Here is a 20416-nt window from a genome sequence, read left to right on the forward strand (position 1 = left end):
AGTCCTAATTCCCCCCCACCCCCCGCCCAGCATTTTCAATGTATGCCCCCTGGTTTTAGTATTGTGAGAAAGAGAAAAAATTCTCTGTTAACATTTTCTACCCCATTCATAATTTTATAGACTTCAATCACATCCCCACTCAGACGTCTTCTCTCCAAACTAAAGAGTCCCAAACGTTGTTATAGTTAACAGAAAAATTCAAAAGTTCCAAATACTGCTCTATTGGGATCACAAGGGGTGCTTCCCACAAAGGAATTTTGCTGCATAGAAAGGAGGAAGCCCCCTTATTAAAGGAGAGCATGACATCTGCTTGTCACTGTGATCTTCCAATCATGGTATCCCTAAAGTTGTCCCTTTTAAACTGCATTAAAAATAAACCTCTTAATCTAGCTCAAAGGAGAATCTGGGGAGTGTCTGTCTGGACTTGCACACTCCCTCTGTTGCCACTACAGGAAGGATAAAAGCAAAACTAAGCTCCACTTCTAAAATAGCATGGGGCAACTCCCCCCTTCTCTGCTGAGCCGCACTATAGTGTAGAGACAGCTGGTACTGTGAAAGAGTGTCAGACTAGGATCTCTAGGAGGTTTGAATCCCCACTCTGCCATGAAAACTTGCTGGGTGATCATGGCGCAGTCATGCACTTTCAGCCTAACCAGATTTTTCCTGCATAGTGCTGATCCATTCGCTGTGTCTGATGCAGCGGGTTTATGAAAATGATGAAAATTCATGCTGGAATAAAATGATGTTAGTATCTAGGAGGAGCTAAAAGGCTTCTGATCATTTTTACTGCAACAGACTAACATGGCTATCCCTCTTGAATTATTTTCAATTTGGCTTTTAGGTCGCGATTAAATTAATTTTTTAAATTAATTTTTGTAATTTGGTTTTTTGGTCCACATAAATTTAAACTGGTCATTAAGGCCCTTTTGATTGCCCTTGTCCGTGAATAGAACTATTATATTTCATGCGTACCGTCGAGTCTCATTGAACTCAGCACCATTTCCAGGTAAATATTCCGCTCTTGTGTGCATGTTATTAAGTTATGTCACATGTAGCAGATGTACCATTCTCGGAAAGCCGGTGTCTTATCATCTATTTATTGCTTTTTGTTGTTAATTGCATTATCGTTCATGGCTACGGAGCCCAAAGCAAGATTTCCGACAGTATACTGAGCGCACTGCAGGGGATAAGAATGACTAAGTAGAAATGCATAGATGGGGAGGAAGGTAGAAATGCATAATAAAGGATCAGCATACAGGAAAATACTAGAGAGGCAAGACAACAACATTAACCGCAGGGCGGAAGTACCGAGAACGTCCTCATGTTTATTACGTATACCTCGGTCGCCGCCGTTGTGAGGTAGGCGTTGCCATGAGACCGTTTCTATGCAAGGCGTCTAAGTGCCTGCCTCAAAGACCCTCGAGATCGTTAGCGACATAGGCCAAATAACCTCGTTTTCCCTGAATACAAAATTCTAATGTGCACCTCTCTTTCTCTCTCAGCTATCAGCCTAGACGAGCACAGTGTCAGGGCCTGCTTTTGTCTACTCCCCCCTTTTGTCTTTTCCTTCTTCCCGGTTTTTGTTCAGGCGCGACGCGGCCACCCTGTGTATGTGAGGCGCAAAAGACGGAGGGAACTTTGGGGCCTTCGGGCAGATTCGGCTCCGCCCCCCAACCCTATAAGAAGAGGTGGCGGTCGCAGCCTGGCTTAAGGTTCGCTCGTCGTCGTCGTCAGTCTGCGTCGAGGAAGGAGGGGCTGAGACCCGCCAGTGCGTTGCTGCCTCACGGTGAGTCCGGTCGGGGCCTGCTCGAGGCCTGCTCGTCGTGGGGGTCGAAGGGAGCGCGGGAGGGAGTTGGGCCGTGAAGGCTGCGACAGAGGAAGCGGGACAAGGGCGGGGAGGCTCCTTGCAGGTGCCTTGCTTCGGGAGCGGCCTCTTGTTTCCCGAAGGCTGTGGATGGAGCGTCGCCTTCTCGGCGGCAGGTGGGGTGATGGTGCAAAGTGGGAATGCCTGGGGAACGGCTCGGTTTGCTCACGCGCCTCCTCTTGTCCAGCAACTGCAACTTCCTGAGGTGCTGAGCCACGGAAACGGCTCCCCCCCTCCCCCCACCGGGGCGAGAGTGTCGTCAAGAAAATGGCTCAAGAAGATGTGGGCGCTCAGGAAACAATATTTGCAGGATAGGATGAGTTCTTGGAAGGTAAACGGACGCAGACTTCGGGACGTCGCTTCTTGTACGTTCCTGAGTTGACAGAGCAAGAAGATGTCGCTGAGAGCAGGAATGTCCATTGTTGACAGCACTGTAAATCTTGCTTGTTATTGTAACTGTAATTGTTCAGTCAGAGGGGGCAGAGGGGGTGAGTTTATTATGTTGCCTGCTTAAAACATTTTTTTATTGTGGTAGCGAGCTTAAATGCTCAATATCAGTCTTAATGAAAAAGACTATGCTAAAATGGGTTTATCTGACTGGTGGACTTTTTCAGATTATTTTAGGACCATAGGGAATATTTTATACTGAGGCATTACTTTATCATTTAATACATTTGTGAAGATTAGTTTGTGTTACAGGCAAAAAAGTTAGTTGCTTGGTGCATAGAATACATTAATTTTCCAAACCAAAGCTAGCTGAAGAGAAAGTTATGTTAGCTTATTGTTGTCAAAATATTTGGTATTTCAAGAACAGCTACATTTATTATGGTGTAATAAAGCTTATAGTGGACTTTTTGTTTTTAATCTTGAAGTCTGGAATGGTAATCTTTAAGATAAGGATTAGAAAATTGGAGGCTTCTTTGAATGTCTTTTAAAAGCAGCTGGGAAGGGAGGCTTTACATGGGTCTGTGTCTGACATGGTTTTACAGATACAGCTATAATAGAAGATTCTATATCTTGAAGTGAAACAGCTTGGATGTCACCTCAGACTATATCCCTATGAATCAACTTTCAGAAGTTCTTTTCTGCTTGGTTTTAGAGAATGTTCAGTTCTATGAACCTATGTTCACAGAATAATTGAATTTCACACTGTAACTTTTGTACGTACTATAACTTTTTTTTTTAAAATAGCAAACATTGCTATGTTGTGCAGTAGAATCTTGGGCCTCTCACTAACACACTCTTACTGAAAATACATTAACGAGGTTGTGGAGCTAACTGGAAGTAGTTAAAATTGGGCTCCTTTGTAAACTGAATTTGTAATGACCTCAGCTTGTACCTGATGCCTAGTGACCAGATTGGTTGCTGTCAAGATGAGCAGAACTGGCGGTACAGTAAAAGCATCTGTAAACTAAGAGGTGGAGAGAGCAGGTTGCATATGTGGAGTTCTAGGGACCCTCAAAGGAAATGCTCAGTTTTATTCAGATGGAATGCCAGACTGTGTGTGGACACTATGGGAATGAATCTGTCCCACTTCTCCCATGCGCTGCATCTAGGTAGGTCTTGCCACTGCACTGGGTATGGTATACTTATGTTTGTGAAAATCTGGATTGCAAAAGGAGAACAAAGCATGATGTGTCGTTCAGATATGAGCCATGCTCTGCTGGTAGTGATTTATAGGTAACATGATGGTAAGTAATGTTCTTGCAGTTTGTGTGGGAATGAGGGATGGAGCCCAAGGCTCCATTTAGACTCACTTTTGTAGCATTAACACTTATCTTGACATTGCACCTAGAATTAGAACTTGAAAATTTTATGGTGTCTGAAACGGAATATGTTCGAATTTAATAGTTTTTACTTTTGGTTAGTGAAAGAGCTTAAACAGTATCCTATGTTAATTTTTATTCCCCATTGGGGGAAAAATTCCAGACTGGATTGATGATATTCCTTTTACTACATGTGACAAGACAAGCACAGCCAACCAACTGAATTTTTGATCTTTGGATTATTATATCTATTTTAAGATTTATCTCCCTCCTCCACTTTCTTGTTACAAACCAATAAAACTTCCTCAGGCAGTTCCTTGGAATAATCACCTAATGAACAAACATCAGTTACAATTATGATGTTCCTAAACGACTGTATTTGTAGCAGCATCCATTCATTGTTTGTGCTTTTGTGGAAGAGTAAATATTCAGAAATGAAAAACTTCCCATAGGAAAACAAAGCACACTGGAATTCCTTCTGTATCTCTGCAAGCAAATCAGTTTAAGAGTACAAACTAGCAGTAGTTTTCCCTCAGTTTTTTCCATATGCAGTTAAACTGTCAGTGTATCAACAATATGTACAATTTAACTTTTGAAGGAATCAGTATCCCTTTTTAAAAGGAAAAATAGTTCTAGGAAGAAAATAACACAATTATTTTAGTAGCTAGCAGGCATAGATTCCACTATACTTTAAGTATGGTCAGCATATGTTTTGAGATTAGATCATGCTTCCAGTTAATTGTTCACAAAATCCCATTGCAGTGTCACTGAGTTTGTATATTAAGAATCATGATGTAAGGTTCTTGCATCAAATTATTTCATGAAATAACTTGAGTGTCAGTCAATAAAGTTAAATCACTTGTCAACTCATTTCTGTTTTGCTCTTATAATACATCAATAATGAAGGCTAATATTTCTCCTTGGCGCTAAAAGATGCATTAAATACACTTGAAGTTGCAATATTAAAATTGGAAGTGTGACTGGTATCTTGTCTGTATGTCTGGAGTCAGAATATTGACCAAGAAATTAGGCTTTGCAGAGTCTCATCATTGGTTCTTTAATTCTGTGATGTGTGCATCTTTATTTGAGAAAAAATAATACTGCAGGTAAGTAATGGACTATTTACACTGATTCACAAATCAGTCAAGTTCAAGTAAAGTAATTGTGTACATAGCTTTATTTGCAGTGCACTATGTCATCTCAATATGATTCTGAAATGAGCTACTTGCATTACTTGAGAAACAATATAGGTTTTCACACAACTGGCAATTGATGATAATATGTATTACTCCTGTAACCTAGGGAAGATCAATTTGTAATCTGTGGGGTACATTATTCAAAGGCGTGAGTTCATTAGGTGACTTAAGATGAGCAATTACCTTTAAGTGTTGTCCTCCATCTCCACCTGTAACACATGGAAAATAGATGTGTAATAGATCTACTACATTCTGTCATCAAAAATAGTTAAGAAAATTAACCCTTTTCTTTTCTAGATGCCTTCAATTAAGCTCCAGAGTTCTGATGGAGAAATATTTGAGGTAGACGTTGAAATTGCAAAGCAGTCTGTAACAATCAAGACTATGTTGGAAGGTAAGTGTAGCATGTAGTTAATATAGTAATTTGCAGGCTACCAACTGAAGAACACTTATGCATAATATGAAATATGTTTATTTCTGGGATATGTAATGGCTCAGAAATAGAATGCTTGGGTTGATAAGTAACCTATGCAACAAAGTATTACAGTGATTGTGTGAGTCCCTTGTGGTGAAATGTAATCTGCAGTGGAGTTGCCGTTTTCTGGTCCCTTATAAACTGTCCAAGCCACTAAAACTAGATGCCATATATTTAATACTTCAGAGGAAAAGAGTGCAAATTGTCTTCTCCATAGTTCTGGTAGAGCAAGGCAGACTTTTCAAGACATTTTAGGATACATAATGGGTATTTTAGAGTATGTAATCATGATTGTTCACTATGTCTGCTTCATTGGTGATTTTTTATTCAGTACTAGTATGCATGGAAATTTAAGAGATAGCTCAAATTGTGAATCCCTGAAAGCAATTAAATTTATCAGGATGAAAGCTTCATTTAAAAAACAACAACAGCTGTGGAGCCTATTCAGGGACCTTTATGTAATGCAGACTGTTCATAATTCTTGGAAGCCTGATTCTCATCTTTATGGACATCTTATTATTTATCTTTGTCCTGATTAACGTCTCAGTTCCTGGAAGTGTGGGGCTCTGAATTAATTGCTTTCAATGTGGTACTAACTATATTTGAAATACTCTGATTAAAATATTTATAAATTTGCACAGCTAGGTATATTGAAATATTGTTGTTCCAGTGCTATAAAGTGTGGTTAGACTATAGAAAAGTATATTGTTGATTCCAGCTGCTGTGAGACTATGGGTATCATTCAACTTCTGCTCAGGTTTTAAGAGATCTTTGACAAATTTAGTTGGTTAGTGTTAGAATTAAGGAGGAATTCTAAGAATTAACAGATGTTGGACCTTCTAATTCTGTTGTTCTGCTTTTGTTGTCCTGCTTCTCCTTGGGTCCATACCCACACATATTATCTCTAGGCAGCTCATCTTGTTTCTCTATTGCTGCTTCGGACAGCTGTCAATTGGTTGAAAAGTAGGTAAATCCATCCAGTAGTGGTGCAGATTACTGTCTTTTAATAACCAGTGGTTTACTAAATCTGTTGCTTCGTACGTTCTTAATCTGGTAAAATTAATAGGATTTATACAGTCACTAATCATCACAAAATAGAATACTTTTCTCTATGCAAGTGTCATCACCACATTTTCTAGACCAGTGTGGATTGAGATTACATTACTAACAGCTTGAAATGTTTGGAAAAAGTTACTGGAACATAGAAGTCTAGTTTAATTGGCCTTTTGCTCAGTAAAGCTTAAGAAGTAGTGTGACATCTGACACATATTTAGATAGTTACAAATAACTTGGTACACTTTTAAAATTATTTTATATATTGTTCAACTTTATATAAAGGTCAACTTTAACATGATTGCTTATAACTGAGTACAATTACATCACAAGCTGAACAGCAGCTGTACGTTTGCAGAGGAGCACACTGTGTTCTCATAGTTGGCAGTTTTCAATCGAATCAGTATTTGAATCAAGTCAGCTAAAGGACAAGCAATGGTGACTCCTCTCCTCTGACTTATTCCTGCATAAGGCATATTGTTTAGCTCCTTGCACCCTAGGTAAACACCAGTAGAGGCTCTGTCAGAGTTGTCCCTTCAGGTACTTTATCTGTTGTTTTCATGCTATACGTAAGGGAATGTTTAGCCTCTGTTTCTTCTTGCAGGAGGACATTTTAGTACTTGTCTCTTGGCTTGCAGGGGAGAAAATGTATGTGTCTGTGGTGATATATTTAAAATTTGAGTTTATGCTGTGGACCAGAAATGTAGCCTCCTGAGGCCCAGATGGAGTTATGGGCAGTCAGGAGCCTAGCCATCATGTTCTCATTGTGGTTTAAAGTGTTCTGACATACAGTGCATGTGTCAGCCAAGGAGGGGAGAGAAGAGGCTTGGTTACTGTCTGGCTGCATTTATGTTTACATGGACATTCATCCAGTTGGACCCATTTGATTTTTCTTCAGTATCAATGCGCATACTGGATGTGAAAAGGAATGGTCCTCAGTTTGTCTGTCATTGGCTCCAAAATGTTCACAGAGAAACTGCTCTGTCAACCCAAGGTGGCTACTACCAGAGCAAACAGCATACAGCTGTGTGAATCCAGTAAAGTGTTTCCATGGGGAAAAAAGACTTTTGTCTGTGGAACATGCAGGAGATAGAGTTCAGAAAGCATTTCAGGTTGCCATGGGAGTAGGGAGCTACAAAAATTGTCCCCTGTGGAAAGAATGTCTTGTGGTCACAGGAATGGAGTGCTGGATGCAACTGTTTCTGTGCTGATATACCAGCAATGACTGATTGGATTAATTGGGTGGGTCAGAAAAGGAAATGTAGTCATAGCCCCCCCCCCCCCCCCCGTTTATGTTCTGGGAGACAGAAGGTGGCTTAAACATGGTTGTATTGGAATAAATCCAATTGAAAATGTTTTTCAGAGTGCATATGGGAATAAACAGAGTGGTCAGAATTGTGTTGGCAGTTTACCAGCCAAATCATATGTCTGCTGGTCTTTAATAATAGCCAATCAATGTATTGTCGAAGGCTTTCACGGCCGGAATCACTTGGGTTCTGTGTGGTTTCCGGGCTGTATAGCCGTGTTCTAGCAGCATTCTCTCCTGACGTTTCGCCTGCATCTGTGGCTGGCATCTTCAGAGGATCTGAACTATCTGAACCAGGTCAATAGTTGAGGGCATCTGAATAGAAGTATTCTGGACCACTCTGAAAGCCACTAAGTCAGACTACACAGAGAAGCAATTGAAATCCATAAGCACATGGACAGTTTTAACAGAAAGGAAGAAACTATGAAAATGAACAGAACTTAGCTGCCAGTTTTGAAAAATACTAGAGTCAAGACAGTGTCTAACCAGCTCCACACAAACACAAGATGACCATAGACAAAAGAAACAATAGGCCAGGATACTTCTATTCAGATGCTCCCACCAGTGACCTTGCTATCTCCATTGTTACTCCCATGCTATAGTCTTCATTGTTACTCATACTTCTATTCAGATGCCCTCAACTATTGATCTGGTTGCCTTCTTTGTTACTCACAGACAATGTTTCTCCACCCACCCTGGACACTCCAACAGATATATATACTCCACTTGCTTTCCCAACATCAGATCCTCTGAAGATGCCAGCCACAGATGCAGGCGAAACGTCAGGAGAGAATGCTGCTAGAACACGACCATACTGCCCGGAAACCACGCAGCACCCAAATAGGCAATCAGTTTTGCACTTCTGCATGTTGCTAGGCAGACTAGAAATTCTGCAAGAGAAATATATTTTAGCTCAGAATAGGTGCTGGGTCATATTCCTATTCCTTCTATCTCATTCAGTTTTGAACAGATAAATTCACTGTATGTAATAACAGTGCCCTTTATTTTAATATACTAGGTTTTGCATTGGAAAATGGTGAATGTGCTTGGATAAATAGTTGTTTCTCTGACTAAAAATAATGATTGTAAACTCTTTCAATGTATGTTAGAAAAAGGGTTGAAGGAACAAGTGGCCATTTCTGAGTCAATGTTATATTGTAACAACGTTGTATTGTTGTAGCATCTAATTTTCCATAATATGAATGTAAATGTCAACCTTGATCATCTGTTGGTTTTGAAAGTAACTATTAAATATAGATTTTCTGGCTGTCTAATTGCTTGGCTTTTCTATTCTTAGATTTAGGAATGGATGATGAAGGAGATGATGATCCTGTTCCTCTTCCAAATGTTAATGCAGCTATATTAAAAAAGGTAGGACATTGAACAGATGTTCTGTTTTGGTGGTGCTTGAAATAATTTTTTAAATTGTTTATCTGGTTGTATAAAGTCCAGACCTTCCTCTGATCTAACATTAAAGAAATGTAACTTGTGCTGGGAAAATGTAGTTGTACATCTGTTTAGAATAACCCAATATATCTTCCAAATGGTGTCTGTTGTTGGTATTTCTATATAAATGTGCTTGTGTGTTTGTTAAATAAACCTGTTTATTATATGGCATTGTTATAAGAGTGAAGTGCTTGCCACTCCCATTCTTATACCATTGTGTGTTAGGGGAGATGTTGTCCTCTGTCTTCATAATTTCTTACCCTGTGTAGTTTCAGTACACAGTACTCCAGTCCAGTGTTAGACTACTGTTGAGTTGTAAAACTGTACATCTGTCTTCTATTTCTATATTGGTACTTTACTTTGCAGCTTGTGCTAGTCACAATCCTTGTTCTGTTTAAGATGGGAGCAACAGCATGGCTATCCTTCCCCTCCAATCACATAAGCAGCAGAAGTGTATGGCTAAATTACATAGGGATAGAATATTGTGTTACGATGGTAGAATAAACATCACTACAATATAAAATAAAGCTTAGGATCACTTTTAGACTGTGTAGGGAGGTTTAAAGTGAAGTGGTTCAGGCATTTCTAGCAGCAAAACGTCAAATGCAAGATTCTAAGAGGAAAGAGTTGGTCAGAGCAGATGGTCACACAATTTCTTTGCTTGTTCAGATGTGGAGATCAGCTATAAACTAAGCCAGAGTTATGAAGGTCAATCCATGTCTCATCAAAATGGTTAAATCCCTGTGCAGCTTATGCTATTTCGGTTCTTGCTCCATTAACAGCCATAGGCATATGTAACTATTTTAGGATATAATTTATGTAAGGTAATATTTCCATCAATTATTGTTCCATTAATGTTTGCTCCCATTCGTGCAAAATCCTTTACATTAGCATCTGGTCGTTAAAAGTACTGCATACTTAAATGCATCATAAGATTGGAATTCAGAAAAAAAAATATAAAATGTGGTTCATAGCATCTGCAGGCTGTGTGCATTGAGATTATATTGCTGTTGTTGACACTTCCCTTCTAAGATGCTGGTAATTAATTAGTTATGCCAGCTGCTCATAATACTAGACTGCTTCATGTAAGATTAAGAAATGATTAACAATACATAAAATGATCACCAATTGTGTACTTCTGTGGAAAAAGGCCTTTGGATGCTGAAGATCTTGAACTGATGAGAGCTAGACAGTCCAACTGTTATGGGTTTTTGGGCTGTGTGGCCATGGTCTGGTAGTTTTAGCTCCTAATGTTTCGCCTGCATCTATGGCAAGCCATCTTCAGAGGCCTGTCACTATAAGATGTGTTTCTGTCTGTGGCACAGTGTGTGACTGGGTATCTGGTTTTTTTCCCAGTTTTATTGAAAAACTTTATAAATTTTCCTACATATTCCTAACTATTAATAAAGCACATACAAACATAGAAAGGAAAAGAAAGAAAAAAATAATAATGACAAGTCACAAAATAAATATGTATAAATACAATTTGACTTCTGAAAATCTCTATTTTCCATTTAGTTATATAATTATTATAGTTTCCCTAATACATACTATCAATCAAAAAATAATAACAAATAGATTCCATTTGACATAAACAATTACTATATATTGCTTTATACATATAGAAACCATTTTTGCCATTCTGATCGGTAATCTTGAATACATTTATGTTCAGTTTCATCAAATATTTTGGCATATTTGGCCAATTCTAAGACTTTAATCTGCCATTCAGATTTGAGTGGTATTTGTTTTGATTTCCAATATTTGGCCCAAGTAATTCTAGCAGCAACTACCATATATTGAAATAGTTCAAGTTGAGATTTTGGTAATTTAAAGTTCATCATACCTAAAAGAAATCTTTCAGGTTTAAGAACGATTTTTGTTTTCAAAATATAATTAATCTCTGTGCTTATCATTTTCCAAAATTGTGTGGCTAAATCACAAGACCACCATTGATGAAAAAGCGTACTCATATTTTTAGAGCATTTCCAGCATTTATCAGAACAATGATAAATTTTAGCTAATTGAGCTGGAGTCATATACCATCGCATCCACATTTTATAGAAGTTCTCCTTTACATAATTGGTTTTTGTAAAAGTCAAAGTATTTTTCCATAGATGCTCCCAGGAATTTAACATTATATTGTGTCCTAAGTCTTTGGCCCATTTAATCATATACTAATACATTCTGCTTCAAGATCTACCTCTAAACAAAATTTATAAAGATTACTAATCAAATTTTTAGGAGATTTCTGTAGTATATGAAAGAAATTATCAGGTTGTAAATATAACTTAAACTTATTTTTATCTTTATAAAAACAGTGTTGCAACTGTAAATAAAGCCACCAATCAACTCTAATTTGTTGTTCTTGAAGTGTCTGTAACGATTTCAATTCATACTTAAGTTTACCTTCATTTTCTTGAATATCAAGGATATCTTTATATGTTATCCATCTTTCTGTTTTTTGAAATCTACCAAAAAAGGCTTCTTGAGGTGAAGTCCATATCGGGAGGAATGAATAAAGCTTGAGTTTATACCTGTTCCAAAACCTAAATAAAGAGGATCTAATTATGTGGCTCAAAAATTGTTTATTAGCAGTGATTTTATCATAATGCAAGAACACATGAAATCCAGATTTTAACCCATCAGCTTCTAAAGTCAATAATCTAGAATGTGAAAAGAAAAAAAACCAGGATAGGCATACTGCCTCAAAATACAGTTTAAGATTGGGAAGAGCCAGACCTCCTTTATGTTTAAGTTCCGTCATTGCCTTATACTTAATCCGGGGTTTCCTTCCTCCCCAAAGAAATTTATTAAGTTGCTGTTGCCACTGTTGGAAAGGTTTATCAGATTTAAGAATTGGGATGGTTTGAAATAAAAATAAAAACTTAGGCAATACATTCATTTTAATAGCTGCAATACGTCCTAAAAAGGATAAGTTTGATTTCTCCCAATTTTTAATTTTATTTGTGATTGTAGTCCATAATTTACCATAATTATCATAAATATCTACATTTGATTTGGTTATAGTAATTCCAAGATATATAACTTTAGCAGATATTTGACACTCCAGGCAATCAGCTATAGTCTTCTTATCTCTTTCTATTATATTTTTTGTTATTAAATGTGATTTATTTTTATTCACCTTCAAACCAGACACGACTGCAAATTTATCTAACAATTCTTTCAAATATATTGATGAATGTACTAGTTCCTCCATAAACACCACAACATCATTGGCATATGTCCTGATCTTAAAAATTTCATTCTTAATTCTAACTCCTGAAATTTCTTTGTCCTCCTTAATTTTATGTAATAGAACTTCGATAGCTATAATAAATATAAGAGGAGAAAGCGGGCACCCCTGTCTTGTGCCCTTATTAATGCAACATGATTTAGAAAGTTCATTATTAATTATAAATCTTGCAAATTGCTGTTTATAAATATGCTTAACCCAATTACAAAACCTTTCTCCAAATCCTCTTTTTTCCAATATCATTACCATAAATCTCCAGTCAATACTATCAAAGGCTTTACGAAAATCAATAAAAAAAGAGCTAACTGCCTGCCAGGCTTTTGTTCAAATGCTTCGATAATGTCAATCAATACCCTAACATTATCTTTTAGATATCTGTTAGGCAAAAATCCCGCTTGATCAACATGTATAACTTTAGACAGAACTCCTTTTAACCTATCTGCCATTATAGAAGCAAAAATTTTATAATTGGAATTTAACAAGGAAATTGGCCTGTAATTCTCTATATCTAATTTATCTTTTTTTTCTTTTGGAATTAAGGAAACATTGGCTAAGTTCCAAGAGTCCGGTACCCCTTCTTTCTCAGTGTTATTAAACAAATTATATAAAATGTCCAAAAGATCATTTTGAAAAGTTTTATAGAAAAGATTGGTTAGTCCATCCGGACCTGGTGTCTTGCAGTCAAGATTTCTTCTTTCTTAATTGATTGGTTCAAAATTCTTTTATCTTCTAAATCAATTGCATTTAAAGTGCATCCATTAATGTACTTATTTCTTGAATCTTCATCTATATGTTCTTCCTTATAAAGATCCAGGAAGAATTCCTCAAACTTGTTTTATTTTTGCTTGTTCAAAAATTAATTCATTTTCCTTTCTAATTTTAGCAATATATCTATCAGTATTTCTTTGCCTCTACTTGGCCTCCACTCCAACCACTTGGAGGCTTTATTACCATATTCAAAATTTGATTGTTTAAATTTTAATATTTGTTGACTAATTTCTTCCGTCATCATTAAATCCATTTGATTCTTCAAAATGTTTAATTGATGCGCTTGCTTAACATTATTTGGATTGTTAATCACTTCTTGTTCAGTACATTGTATTTGGTTAACCAAGTTCTTCTTTTGGGATTCTTTCAATTTTTTCCTGATAGTATTTTGTTGTATAAAAAAGCCCCTTACATAAGCCTTAAAAGAGTCCCGTATGGTACCCCATTTAAGGTCTTTTTGTTTTAAAAATTCAAGAATTTCCTTGCTACATTGCTTGGTAACTTTCAGGTCTTATAATAGAAAATTATTCAAAACCCATCTAAATTCCAACTTAATTTTTTTCCTTTGAATATGAGCCATGACAGGTCTATGATCAGTTATGAAGTCAGAAAGTATCTGTTTTGTCTACCCCACATGGGAGGAGGATAAGGCGTATTTTCAAGTGGCTGGGTGATGTTCATTTGTAGTTGCATTTGTATGTGTTCTGGTGATTTGAATGTGTGTGACTCATCTCAGAAATCAGAGTGAGGTGAGTTTGTAGTATCTGTATGAATTGTAGTATCTGGTGAACGGTGTTTGAGAGGTCCCCAACTACATAGAAAACTTTGCAGACAGAAACATATCTTGCCATGACATGCCTCTAAAGATGCCAGCCGTAGATGTGAGAGCTAAAACTGACAGACGATTGCTACACAGTTCACCCAAAACAAAACCACACACATAATCAGCCAACTTTGGCAATAGTAGACAACATATTAGTTGTAAAGGACAATACATTTTTATCTGAATTTAATAAGTTTACTTCATTCTAATTTAAGGTGATCCAGTGGTGCACCCATCATAAAGATGACCCACCTCCTCCTGAGGATGATGAGAACAAAGAGAAACGAACAGATGATATCCCTGTTTGGGACCAAGAATTTCTTAAAGTAGATCAAGGAACTCTCTTTGAACTTATCCTGGTAGGTTGGCTTCGTATATCTTGTTTAATTCCCAGGGATATAGGGTTTCTAGCAGAGGTGGAGAAAAATATGTCCTGTTCCTCTAATAGAGGTGCAATGAAATGCTGTTTTGCAGGTGTTTTATATTTGCTGTAATTTCATGAAAAGCTTCAACTACCCATTAAGGCTGTATTAAAGAGGCAGGCAGAATACTGTAGAATAAAAGAGTATTTGAAGGCAATGGCATGTTATGGAATTTCAGTTACTCTTAATATTTGCAGAAACATTTACTTCTGGGTTCTGCTAAGTAAAACCTCTCTGCAAGCCTAACATACTAGTGCTTCAAAGACTAGCTTCATTATTCCAGAGGCCCAGAAAAGCATGTTAAAATGAGCCTGTTAACATTTTTAAAAGCCTGTTAAATAAGCAGCTTATTTAACATTACTTTTAACATATAACCTAGATTTTTGTAACTGGAAGTCTTTGGTTAAATGTGGCTTTCTGAATCCATAAATGAATGAAGAGAGCATGAATAGAGTGGCTTGTGTGACATGAATATACCTCACTGATAGATTCCCTGATTCTGTGTATGATTTGGAATATGGGTGTGCTAGACACACGTCTTATGTGAATGAAACCCACCTTCCAGATCAGTGCAAAGTGACCGAATACAAGAAAGACACCATCTTATTGCCACCTCTCCTAAGTAATGGGGGACTTACATTTTATGCATAGTTTGTTGATGAATTTCCTGAGTGGTGGGAAGTATGAAAAGAATTCTTACGTCATGGGAACTTTTCCAAATAAGGAGAGAAAAAGAACTCTTTGGAAGGGAAGGAGTTGGGTATTGAAGGTAATCTTGATTATGTAATGAAAGCTAGAGCACAAGAGCACCTTCTTTGCTGGTTCTCATTCTTTGTTCTATAAATGGACTACAGTGAGGGATCATGCAGCTGAGATGGAGGAAATGAGAGGCCCAACAAATACAGAGGCTTAATAGCAATATTGGTTGTCGTCTTTACTATATTCAGAATTGTCCCCCAGGAAAACCAGTTGGTAACCATCAGGGCCTAAGCATTCGTGCTGTTCATATTGTAGAATATGAATCCCAGAATTGATAATGCCTGCTTGTTCAGAAAATTTGTTTAATCTATTCAGGTACTCTAAATGACATGAGATAGCCTTTAGATTTAATTAGACTTAATTGTAGTTTTGTAGTTTTAGGGTGTTATACAGTAACTTCATGCAAGAAAAAGAAAAGAACAGTTATTTCTTGCCACCCAGGTATTTTATATGTAACATCAAACTAAGTAGGTATGGTGTTGGTAGATAGCTCATCTCCATCCACTTGTACTCCACAGATGTGGGACACAGAAAAAGACATAACTATCTTTAATACTGAGCATGTATGCCTAAGAAGATGATTCCTCTAATACCGGTTTTATGAGTAGAAAAGGAATGAAGGCTTTAAATTTGGCTACTTTCCATTTCAGGCTGCTAACTACTTAGACATCAAAGGTTTACTTGATGTGACATGCAAAACAGTTGCAAATATGATTAAGGGGAAAACACCAGAAGAAATTCGCAAGACTTTCAATATCAAGAATGACTTTACTGAAGAGGAAGAAGCTCAGGTATTGTATGATTTTGCTTGTATTCATGATAGGACATGTGTTTATGACATTTTTCTCATCTGCTGGGAATAACGTTAGATAAATATCATAGCAGCCGACTTCCTAGGTTGACTTACGTGCTATTCATGTACAGGCATCTATCAGGATGTAAGTATAAAGTACTGTGATTGCTGAGGTGTGTCGTAGGTTGTGGTGCCTTCCTTGTTAGTGGGAGGTTGCATTCAGATGGCACAGCAAACTGACATTGTTGCATTCAGATTGCACAGCAAGCATGGTTTGACATTGAGCACAAATGCAACTTTCTTCATTTAATTTTTTAAAATTTGTTTTTCCAGATAAAATGTCACAAAAATAGAAAAGGAAACAAAAGAAATAAAAACTAATTGCTATATAAAATTCAAAATAAACTATATATCAAAACTTAGCAATAAATAAATAAATAAAATCTGCTTTCATAAGGAGAGATCTAACATTCATTCTTCTTAGCTTTATTTGCCATTCTGCTTTGGATTTTACCAACCATTTTGCCTTAAAACTATGTAACAAATATGCTAAATAAAGAATAGCCTTATAAACCATTTGAAAAATAACCTTATCACTTCAAAAGTAAATTTATCAATCATCTGGTAGTGTAGATATCTGTTTGAATCTACTATAAATTAATAAACTAATAAATAATTTATCTAATCTAAATGGAAAAGCATCACATTCACTTGTATTTCCTTTGATCTATTAATTCATGCATACAAAATATTCAGTAATATTAACAGTGTTAGCAATATTATCATAGAATTATTTTCTGAGTATTAATGTTAAAGTATATAATCAGATAAATATGTTAATAAACCATTTCAGCAAAACATATTATCAAATTGATGTTGCATAGTACTGTAAATTACTGAATCATAGAGTTGGAAGAGACCACAAGGGCCATCAAGTCCAACCCCATGCAGTACAGAAACATATAACCAAAGGACTCCTCACAGATGGTCATCCAGCTTCTCTTTAAAAACCTCCAAGGAAGGAGACTCCACCACACTCCGAACAGCCCTTACTGTCAGGAATTTTTTCCTGAGGTTTGGTGGAATCTCTTTTCCTTCACCTTGAACACATTACTCCTGGTCCTAGTCTCTGGAGCCGCAGAAAACAAGCTTGCTCCCTCACCAACATGGCATCCCTTCAAATAGCTACACATGGCTATCATGTCACCTGTTACCCTTCTCTTCACCAAGCTAAACATACCCAGCTCCCCAAGTCTCTCCTAGTACGGCATAGATTCCAGACCTTTTACCATTTTGATTGCCCGCAAAAACTATAAAAATCCAACAGCAACTTGAACTATTTGAAGCTTGTCATTCCAGCTTGTCAATATCCTTCTTGAATTACATGCCCAGAACAGTACACAATATTTCAGGGGAGGTCTTACCAATGCAGACTAGGAAGGTACAATTGCATCCCTTGCTACATCCCTTACAACCTTCTTAATGCCGCGACCTTTTAATACAGTTCCTCATGTTGTGGTGACCCCCAACCCTAACATTTATCCATTTTACAGATGGAGAACACTGATGCAGAGAGTCTTAGGCGATCCCTGTGAAAGGGTCATTTGACCCCCAAAGGGGTCCCCGACCTCCAGGTTGAGAACCATTGCTCTAGACGTTATACTCTTATTGATACAGCCCAGAATCACATTGGCTTTCTTGGCTGTCACATCATGCTGCTGACATTTTATGGTCTACTAAGGCTCTCAGATCCCTTTCGCATGTAGTGTTGTCAAGCCAGGTATCATCCATCTTGTATTTGTGCATTTTATTTTTTCTGCCTAAATATAGTATCTAACATTTATCTCTGTTGAAATTCATTTTGTTTGTTTTGGGCCATCCCTTTAATCTGTCCAGGTCATTTTGAATTCTGACTCTGTCCTCTGGGGTATTAGCTACCCCTCCCAATTTGGTATCATCTGAAAATTTGATTACCATGCCCTCTATTCCATCAAGTCATTGATAAAAATATTGAATAGCACTGGGCCCAGGATAGAATGAATATGAACCATTGATGAGCATCCTTTGAGTTTGGTCAGTCAACCAATTAGAAGTCCATCTAATAATAGCATTGTCTAGTCCATATTTCTCTAGCTTACTTGAAAGAATATTATGGGGCACCTTGTCAAAAGCTTTACTAAAATCAAGGTATGCTATGTCCACAGCATTCCATTTCTCTATCAAGCTTGTCACTCTATTAAAAAAAGAGAAGATTAGTCTGGTGTGAATTGTTTTTCAGAAACCTGTGCTGATTTTTTGTGATCCCAGTATTCCCTTCTATGTGCTGGCAGACCATCTGTTTAATGATCTGCTCCAGAATCTTCCCTGGTACTGATGTTAGGCTGACTGGATGGTAATTATTAGGTCCTCCTTTTTTCCCCTTTTTGAAGATGGGGATAACATTAGCCCTCCTCCAGTCCACTGGGATTTCTCCTGTTCTCCAGCAGTTTTCAAAGATTATAGCAAGTGGTTCTGAGATTGGGGTGCTGTTCTGAGATTACTTCTGCCAGTTCTTTTAATACCCTGGGATGTAGCTCATCAGAGCCTGGAGATTTGAATATGTTTAAAGTAGCCAGATGTTTCTTGACTACCTCTTTATTTAGTCTGTGCTGAATTTCTCCTACTGTATCGTTGGTTTCATTTTCCCCTGGATGAGCACCATTTCCTTTTCGGGAAAAGGCTGAAGCAAAGTTTAGTTTAAACCCATTTCAGAAACATCAATATCTGCAGATACATTGATTTTTGTCTTAATTTCCAGGTACGCAAAGAGAACCAGTGGTGTGAAGAGAAGTGAAGTTTTGTGCCTGACACCTAACACTGCAAGGATCGTTCCAAATACAAAGTTGCACTGCTCTGTTTATAATTGTTAATATTAGACAAATGCAGCAGCAAATGAAGTTATACTAGTAGAGTGGTGTTCTCTGCATGTGTAATGTTGAATATAGATTTAAAATTCTATGGTTGAGTTTCTACCAGTGTAATCTGATGTCCTTACTTTTCCTCCTGCTCTGAATAAAACTGAACTAAGTGTGGACTTTGTATGGCAATTAGCACTGCAAGCTAGCCTTTCCATGCTCTTAAATGTATCACAGTAACATTAAAATATGTAGGATGTCAAAAAATTCAGAAACCTCTGGCATTGTAAATAAAACCACTTGCAAAAGTTCTCTGAAACATAATTCACACAGTTTATTTTCATTCGCAAAATATTTAGTGGCTTCTTAGGCTGCAGGGTGTTGGGAAACCCAGTTGGAAGACGTGGTGGAGATCTCTTCTAGACCTTTTCCATCAGTCAGAACTGCCAGCAAATCCTATTAACTTTGCTTGTGAAAGTGCCAACTCTGGTGCAATCATGTAGACAGGCAGGACCTCGATGGTGTGGTTATGTAGAGAGAAAGATCCTGGGTAGAAATAGTTACGTGCTTCTTCCCCTAGGGCATAGGTGTCAAACTCGCGCCCCTCCAGATGTTATGGACTACAGTTCCCATCATTCCCTGCCAGCATAATGCTGGCAGGGGATGATGGGAACTGTAGCCTATAACATCTGGAGGGCCGCGAGTTTGACACCTGTGCCCTAGGGTCAGCAGATTACATCCACAATGTGACCAAAAACAAACTTTACCAAAGTTAGCATTTCTTGGACTGTGCTGGTTGATACATACTGCTGTAGTGTTTTGCTACAGCTCATTGGGAAGTTGTGTAGATCTGTGAAAGTTGAGTCACTGCATTTGACTTCGTGTACATTATCACATGTCCTGGGTATATGCATGATGCCATGCTGATTTAATGATCTCCTAAGAAAAATACCACTTTCAAGTATCTGAGCAATTTTTCTCCTTTGTTCTACAGTTCCTTTTTAGGGATTGGGGGTGTGGTGGGGTGAGCAGTAAGGTGTTTCCTTACCTTGTATTGCATTTTCTTTCTGTGTGCATAGTAGAGTAGACTAAAATCTTAATAAATATAATTCACTTCAGAGATCAGTGGTGACCTTTGAATGTTTAATAAAAATGAGATACATGAGGTTTAATGTGGCAGTTACCAATCAATATATAAAATTCAGTTTTAAAATTAATTTCACAGTCATGTTAATCTGAAATTCTATTCGTTTGTGTAACAAGTGCCATATTTCTTCAGAAGCAATGAGCACAGTCACTTTCAAAGCGGGCTGTCAGAAGATGAGCTTCAGAAGGCAATATGTGAATGTTCAAATACGCTTCTAAACGAATTGATTTTCTGACTTAATCTGATGTAATGTACCAAAAACTTTCCAATCTTCATCCAACTGCTCCAGTAGCTCTCCATCTTGCATGTTTTTACCATACATGTCTTGCTTTTCATACTGTGTTCTTTATCCTTTTCTCTCTCAAGAGACTTTCTTGCCCACTGAGCCCAGCACTGGATTGCAAGAAAGAATGCTCAGTACTGGGGTGTTGTGTGGTTTCCGGGCTGT

The 20416-nt window shown here is 37.5% G+C and overlaps 1 protein-coding gene across 1 annotated transcript; it reads left to right on the forward strand.

Annotated features, from left to right (window-relative positions):
* The first annotated feature begins 1631 nt into the window (after positions 1–1631).
* Positions 1632–19145, forward strand: SKP1 (S-phase kinase associated protein 1). Its single transcript, XM_048488477.1, has 6 exons — positions 1632–1786; positions 5124–5220; positions 8958–9031; positions 14169–14312; positions 15785–15925; positions 18725–19145. The coding sequence occupies exons 2-6, from the start codon at positions 5124–5126 to the stop codon at positions 18758–18760; spliced, it is 492 nt and encodes a 163-aa protein (XP_048344434.1). The 5' UTR covers positions 1632–1786; the 3' UTR covers positions 18761–19145.
* The last annotated feature ends 1271 nt before the right edge of the window (positions 19146–20416 follow it).

Source organism: Sphaerodactylus townsendi, linkage group LG03, assembly GCF_021028975.2.
Source record: "Sphaerodactylus townsendi isolate TG3544 linkage group LG03, MPM_Stown_v2.3, whole genome shotgun sequence".
NCBI classification, from domain to species: Eukaryota; Metazoa; Chordata; class Lepidosauria; order Squamata; family Sphaerodactylidae; genus Sphaerodactylus; species Sphaerodactylus townsendi.

What these genes read in the sequence shown, in the direction of transcription:
- SKP1 (XM_048488477.1), top strand. Translation starts at nt 5,124, where the DNA reads ATGCCTTCAATTAAGCTCCAGAGTTCTGATGGAGAAATATTTGAGGTA. An exon ending in AATCAAGACTATGTTGGAAG is followed by an intron (nt 5,221 to 8,957) that starts GTAAGTGTAGCA and finishes TTCTATTCTTAG; the next exon opens with ATTTAGGAATGGATGATGAA. An exon ending in CTCTCTTTGAACTTATCCTG is followed by an intron (nt 14,313 to 15,784) that starts GTAGGTTGGCTT and finishes TTTCCATTTCAG; the next exon opens with GCTGCTAACTACTTAGACAT.